This window comes from Polyergus mexicanus, unplaced genomic scaffold (assembly GCF_030449975.1).
Source record: "Polyergus mexicanus isolate NDT 795.1 unplaced genomic scaffold, iyPolMexi1.0 SCAF_16, whole genome shotgun sequence".
Taxonomy (NCBI): Eukaryota; Metazoa; Arthropoda; class Insecta; order Hymenoptera; family Formicidae; genus Polyergus; species Polyergus mexicanus.
The window spans coordinates 5,737,952-5,745,587 of NW_027223336.1; the positions used below are offsets into that span (position 1 = coordinate 5,737,952).

At 32.6% G+C, this 7,636-nt stretch overlaps 2 protein-coding genes across 2 annotated transcripts; one reads left to right on the top strand and one right to left on the bottom strand.

Annotated features, from left to right (window-relative positions):
• Nucleotides 1-32: 32 nt before the first annotated feature.
• Nucleotides 33-1,255, bottom strand: P53 (p53). The gene is made up of 3 exons (XM_070308878.1): nucleotides 748-1,255; nucleotides 318-579; nucleotides 33-146 (listed from the first exon to the last, which is right to left on the bottom strand). Exons 1-3 carry the CDS (start codon nucleotides 828-830, stop codon nucleotides 129-131), a joined length of 363 nt encoding a protein of 120 aa, XP_070164979.1. The 5' UTR covers nucleotides 831-1,255; the 3' UTR covers nucleotides 33-128.
• Nucleotides 1,256-4,259: 3,004 nt separating this feature from the next.
• On the top strand, nucleotides 4,260-7,183 carry Nelf-a (Negative elongation factor A). The gene is made up of 6 exons (XM_070308659.1): nucleotides 4,260-4,475; nucleotides 4,918-5,350; nucleotides 5,428-5,847; nucleotides 5,922-6,118; nucleotides 6,252-6,351; nucleotides 6,436-7,183. Exons 1-6 carry the CDS (start codon nucleotides 4,266-4,268, stop codon nucleotides 6,666-6,668), a joined length of 1,593 nt encoding a protein of 530 aa, XP_070164760.1. The 5' UTR covers nucleotides 4,260-4,265; the 3' UTR covers nucleotides 6,669-7,183.
• Nucleotides 7,184-7,636: the final 453 nt, after the last annotated feature.

The window sequence follows — 7,636 nt, forward strand, 5'->3', positions numbered from 1 at the left end:
AAGCAGTGGTATCAACGCAGAGTACTGATAATACTCAAGAAGTGATTTGTATTTGTGGTACATATGGAATATTCCATATATAAATTATATAACCAGGATTAAAAACTAATCAACCAATCAATTTACCATCAAGAGGCAGAATTTGTCTGCAAGTAGGTATATGTTATTTCATAATGAACTTCAATCTAACTCACAAAATATACAAATTTACATATTTAGTTTAATCTTTCCATATATCAAATTATATAACAATTTTATGAGTTATATAATTTAATATATGTTTCTACATAATACAAAAAGTTAATTAAAGTGCTTACCAACCAATCCTGATTAGTACCACCAGTTCCTAAACTGTACTGGAAATTCAATTGTCCAGTGAAAGCTTCATCACTGAGCATTGTAGAGAACAGCTCTGGTGCTGGATAATATATTTCTTCTTCCTCTTCTTTTAGTTTTTTATATTTTCCTATAGGTTCCAGTGCAGCATATATATTGTTACATGTATCAATCTTGTCTTCCGAGACAGCAAGCAATTCTTCGTTTTGTATAATACTTTCCGGTAGAGGCAGGGTACCTCCACTTCAAGGGCAAAAACAGAGTAACAGAAAAAATGTAATAGATTATGGTACGCATTTTTATTGTATAATATATACTCTTTTAAGAATACGTTCGCGAATATGAAATCGAAGATTGCGATACAATAGACAATGCCGACAAAAAGTTTTAAGAAATCAAAATTATACTTACAACTGCTGTTCTATAACCTTATATGTTTCTTCATCCATTAATGCAGATTCCTGAGAATCTGACATAGCATTCGTGTTCGTCATGTTCACGAATTTCTATTTGAAAATTGATCCCGAAAGACAAGTTAATTGCTGAGGGAAAGAAACATCCACCATTGACATCGGTTGCTAGGCTCGATGCTCGACAAGTCCTTTGTCTCGTATGATCGAGAAAGCGGAAGTAAACTGCAGGAAACTGTAACTTTGGTGCAGTTTGCCGATTTTGGTACTTATATTTGTCCGTTTTGCCTGTTGATCCCTTATTTTGGATTGGTGGATTTTAAATGTATCTACGAAATGTCGTTTTTAAGATGATTAAAGAGCGCATTAAAAAAATGATCAAAAAAAATTATAATACTTATAACGTAATATTAATTGAATGTCTCTAATGTTTATTTACTAATTAAACAAATAATAGAGAAGAATTGGTCAAACATATAGCTGACATTGATTTTATTTTCGCGCAGATTTCTCTTGAGGATATATATACTCTGTGAAAGTTTCGAAAGTTTGATTAACCGATTAGAATAAAAGAAGCAAATTTTTCTTTGCTTTACAGGATATTGGCAATCTATATATGTGTTCATTGGCCATCTATATATGCGTTCATTTGGTGCTTTTCTATTTCCAAGTATTCTATAAATCATATGGGCAAAAAAATTTTTATTCTTTTGGCTGCGTTTTTTTAGGATATGAGCGGCATCGAAAAATATTAATATATTATAAAATTATCAATTGGATGTGAAAAAAAATAAATATATTATAAATGTTTGCATTTAAATGTTCATATATATATGCTAATATTAGGTGCAAGTCCGTCAAAATAAGTTAATGCGATGACTTAAATCCTAGAAATAGAAATCCATAAAATGAAGAACTTTTCTTATAATTTCAACTCGTTCTTCAGAAGTAAATCCAATAACTAAAGCCCGTATCAGACTACGCATTGAAAATTGAAGATTAAAGATTGGAATTTGACTAATCAGAACCAGAGAACTAAAATTTCTTTATTCTAATTCGGTCAAATTTCAATCTTGTATCTTGAATCTCAATCTTCAATGCGTAATCTGATATGGGCATAAGGCTGCGGTCGAGAAGACGCTAGAAATGCTTCCAAGCATTGCATTAACCAATCAGAATAAAGAAAGTTTTACTTTTTTTTTGTCCTGATTGGTCAATCAAACACTTCGAAGCATTTCTAGCGTCTTCCTGAACGCAGCCAAATGCCCGTATCAGATTACGCATTGAAAATTGAAGATTAATACCCGTATTCATAGTCCGTCCTTGAGGAATAAGGATTCCTTGTTCCTCGTTCCACGTTTTATAAACTTTCCTTGACCGAACAAGGAATCTTATTGGCTCCCTTATCTCAAGGAAGGTCACGAGCTTCCTTAAGGAGTGATGCGACCTTTTTAGCAGACGATACGCAGAATATAACCAAATATAACCTCCAAAAGTTAGTTTCGTTACATTCGTGGTTTTGTGTTATTTGTTGTCGCGCTCTCAAACTGAAAGTATATAAAGGAAAAAGGGATAAGGGACAATGAATTTTTAAATGATTCTGACGATGGATTTGAAGACGAAAATCCAGAGAATCGGATTCTGTGGCGGATTCCGAAAAGATACATTCGCGATTGGGAAAATCCCGTGGAATTTTTTGAAGATACGAAAAAGTTTTCATATGTATTATATGAAATTAGTTGCAGGCAGCATAAAACGGTGCTGCCTCCAGTCGGTCACTAAAATCCCTAAAATATTCCTTCCTTCTGAAAGGGAGACTCGAGGTCCATCTATGAAACAAGGTGGCCTTACAGATTCAAGGAATCCTTCATGGAGGCTTCCTCCGTCCTTAAAATAAGGAAGGACTATGAATACGGGTATAAAGATTGGAATTTGATTAATCGGAATAAAAAAGGGACTAAAATTTATCTTTGCCCTAATTGGTCAAATTTCAATCTTCAATCTTCAATCTCAATCTTCGATGCGTAGTCTGATATGGGCTTAAAAAGTATATGTTATGCCCGTATCAGACTACGCATTGAAGATTGAGATTCAAGATTCAAGATTGAAATTTGACCAATCAGGATAAAGAAATTTTAGTTCCTTTAGTTCTGATTAGTCAAATTCCAATCTTTAATCTTCAATTTTCAATGCATAGTCTGATACGGGCTTTACTATTGCTTCGTGACGGGAACCGCATATAGTGGCGCCACGGCCAAGTACGGCGCCCGCTATAACTATAGCGGGGAGCACACACTTTTGCATAAGCGCATAATCATAAGCATAAGGAAATTGATTGGTCAATTTCGTTATGCATAAGAAAATGGACCAATTAATTTTCTTATGCTTGTGGTTATGCGTTTATGTAAAAGTGTGTGCTCCCCGCTTAAGGTGAGCTGAAGATAGGCATATATATATATATATATATAAAGAAACCGCCGGATCCATTTAAATTTTAAACAGTGAACGGTGAAACACTATTGACTATTGACTATATTGACGTATTAGAGAAAAATAAGCAGAACAAGAAACGCCAAAAATTTGTCTAGGTAAGTAAAAAAAATGAATAGAAATAGGATAGAATAGTTCAAATTTAACTTTTCAGCACAAGAAATATATTGCAACGGATTTTAAAATCCGGAGATGAATAATAAGAAATTGCAAGAACAAATAAAACATTTAGAATTGCAAATTTATAATTTAACGGATTTGACTATTAAAATATTGAAAAAAATTGACGACTTACCACAATTTCATCAACAACTTCAAAAAATGTCAACAAAATAATCATACTTATTGGAATTGTGATATGAATAAGGGAATTGCGCCCGGCGAAATTGCGGATGTGTATAAAATAAAAATATCCATTGTAACTCTACATGCAATTGTAAATATGAAATATGTTGACCAGATAATATTTATTATTTTTATAAAAATCTATGGAATAATATTATTATAGCATTTTTAAAAAATTCTATATAAAAATTAATTTTATATTTATTACAGAAAGAGATGAAAATGATGATACATAACAATATGATTGAACAACTAAAACAAACTAATAGTTGAACTACAAACTTAAACACCAAGATAAACACAAACTCCGGAAACAAAAACATAAACAATTAAATTTTTCGCGGCTAAAAAATGAAACCTAACGAGAAAAATTAATAAATATTTATAAAATAAATAAAATATATAATTTATAAGCTGTATAAAAAAATATTTTAACAAAAACAATGATATGTAAAAAAATTTAATAAAATAAATAAAATATATAAAAATTTATAAAATAAATAAAATATTTTATCTTTTGACAAAAATAATGATATGATAAAAATTGCAAATATATATATATAAAAATAGCGCTCGAGTGTCATTCAGGTTTGTTTACGAAATTTTCCGAAATTTGGCTGTATATATCCACGCGATGCGATTTGCTAGCAGCGGATTTGGAATCTATAAGTAAACGACTCCAATATGGCGAATGTAAGGGATAGTGATACGTCGTTGTGGCTACATAACAAGCTCGGTACATCAAACGACAGTTGGACTGGCAGCTCGATTTGCTCACAACTCAATGCCGAGGTACTGCGAAATATCAAGGATTGTTTTCCCGACCTACAAACGCAAGTCAAGCTCAAATTGCTCCTGTCATTTTTCCACATACCAAGACGCAATGTGGAAGAGGTAAACGCGCGCTAGCTCTCTGATATTTTCTTTCTGTCTCTTTCTCTCTCTCTCTCTCTCTCTCTGTCTTTTTTGAAAAGTTTGTTTTCTTGAAAAGGATGGCCTTCTCTGTAAGATTGACAAAAATTAATAATGAATTCAAGTTTTTCTAGTCTCGTTTATTATTTACCCGCTATCTGTTTCATTTTTTTCAATGATGCGATGTTTTTGAGACGTTTAGTATATATAGAAAGTAACTAAATAAGGTTAATGTTTACAATAAACTACCATTCTTCGATTTGATAAATTAAATAAGTTGTGTAATTGCTGTATAAAATATGCAATATAATTTGACTTCTCTGAATATTGTCACTCCTAATGAACAAACGTAGAATGTTTTTTTATTCCTCTGGTGTAAAATCTTATTAAAATTGTATTATCTGTATACTTGTGCGGATAACAGTGGCGTGTGGAGCTGGAGGAGATTATTGAAGTTGCATCTTTGGACAGCGAGCTATGGGTATCGATGCTATCCGAAGCGATGAAAACTTTTCCATCAACTGGTTCTTTGAACACAGATATTACTGATCTAGATGATCATAGACCTATCTTTGGTGAACTGGTCAATGACCTTCGGAAACTTTTAAAGAAGCAAAATGACCCTGCTATGCTTCCCTTAGAATGTCATTATCTTAACAAGACTGCATTGATCTCGGTGGTAGGTCAACAACCTACGCCAGTTAAACATTTCACTCTCAAGCGCAAACCCAAAAGTGCAGCCTTGAGAGCAGAATTACTTCAAAAAAGCACCGACGCTGCTAATAATCTCAAAAAGAGTACAGCTCCCACCGTACCAGTAAGAAGTAGAGGCATGCCAAGAAAAATGACCGATACGAGTAAGTGTATAGTTATAAATACATATTGTATCGTTCAATATCATTGCAGTGTACATGATTGCATTTAAACTTTTCAGCACCTTTGAAAGGGATTCCAAGTAGAGTGCCAACGAGTGGTTTTCGATCTCCTTCACTTACGAGTACTTCTATGTCCAACAGAACATCGATTAGTAGTAGAATCCGAAAAGATGGTGGTATTAAATTACTCGACATTAATGAGCAGCCTCTCGGATATGCACAAGCGAAAAAGAGGAAAAGGATGTTGGAATTGGAAGAGCAACAAAAGAAGGTCGCGGAAGCGCAAGCAGCCGCTGCAGCAGCGGCAGCTTCAGTGGTTACACCAGTCGCGGAAACTCCGGCGACTCCAGAATATGCGCAAGGACTAACCTCGATAAATCCACCCGCTACACCGGTTGCACCAGCGGTGGTTACAGCGCAATCTTATGTCGCACCTAGTACGCCAAGCAGTATTTCAGTTACAACTGCACCGCAAACACGTAAGATTCGCATCATAATTTTTAGATATGTTAAATTTTGTTTAGATTTTCATAGAGCATTTTATGTTATACAGCTACTACATTAACTACTTCTACAACGCCGGCTACTGTATTACCAGTAGTAGTTTCATCAACAGTGATAACACCTGTGGAAAATACACCTGTCGCTGTGCAAACAGTCAGACCGGCTCAAACAGTCACACAGATACGTATACAGACTACCGCGCAACCTAACGCGGCAGCTAATACAAGAAAAGGCCTGTCTCTTACAGTAAGTTTATGCAAATTTAATTCATTTAATTGTTTCAGCTTAAGTTTGTGCAAAATTTTTTATTTAGCTATGTTTTAATTAATAAGATATACATATTGTTTAAAATAATGAAATTATCATTACTGAATTACAGCGAGAGCAAATGTTGGAAGCGCAAGAAATGTTTAGAACTGCAAATAAAGTAACGCGTCCAGAAAAAGCCCTTATATTAGGTTTTATGGCTGGCTCTAGAGGTATGTTCATTTTGTTTCTGTATGGATTTTTTTATATTTTTATTTTAGAAGTTATGCTAATAATACTATTGATTTTGTTTGCAGATAATCCTTGTCCAAAATTGGGCAATATAGTCACAGTAATGCTGTCAGAGAATATAGAGGAAGTAACGCAGTCGGATGGAACAACCGTTCCGATGTTAGTTGAAACCCATTTTCAAATGAATTATACAAATGGCGAATGGAAGAGGATAAAAAAAAATCGACGTATTGTGACAGAGGAATCTACATCAGCGTCCACTCCTGCACCGAGTGCGACTGCCACGGCTTCCAATTGAAAGGACTTGTTCAAATTGATATAATATGTTTAAGATCTATATACAATAAGAAAATATTGTTTTTTTTGTGCAGTTATTAAAAATTAACGCACATTGTGATCATTCGTCTTCTTAGCGACACGATAATGATGTTGCTGAATTAAGAACTGATTCATGTTTCATAAGGTCTAACATGGAATTGTTATCAAAGTTCTTAACTGTTGTTTTTTTTATCCTTGTATCATAAACGACACAAATAATTCCTTTATTGTCTTATTTCAATTCTAAATTTTTATTTTTAAATCTTTCTACTTTGAAGTTTTAGTTAAATAGAAATATTGGGTTGAATGGAACAAATTTTCCGTTCAACCCAATAATTCATGAAAATTTTTCTTTGAATAATATTTTTTAAGGCGTTTATGATATGATAGATTGGTACATATTAATTTTTAATTTTATATATATACATATATATATGTATATATACATACAATTTGATAAAGATAATGCAGAGTTTGTGTACATATATACACATGTGTGAAATAATCAAACATTTTATGAATGTGATCCTATATTGAAACCTTTATATACAGAGATATATACATACTATACTTATTTACTAGAGATGTGTATACACATTTACTCGTTTAAAAAGAACGTATACAAAACTTCTATAATGTTGTTATTTGAATAAACATGATTATATATTAATCTGCTTTGTATGTGTGCTATTTATGTATATATCTTTTACATAAATCACATTATATATTTGGTAAATATCTTAATTTGTATTTGATTATAACAGGATTGCTCTTTTCAATTACTTTACGCACATACAACAATTTAAATAATTCTTTCTAAAAAGCATATTTCTCAAATTTAAATGTAAACTAATTTCTATTTTATTTGAGTAAGTGTTGCCAACTTTTGCCCTTCTAATTTTATAATTATTTTTGTGTTGATGGTCGTATCTCGTATGCTATTTTAAT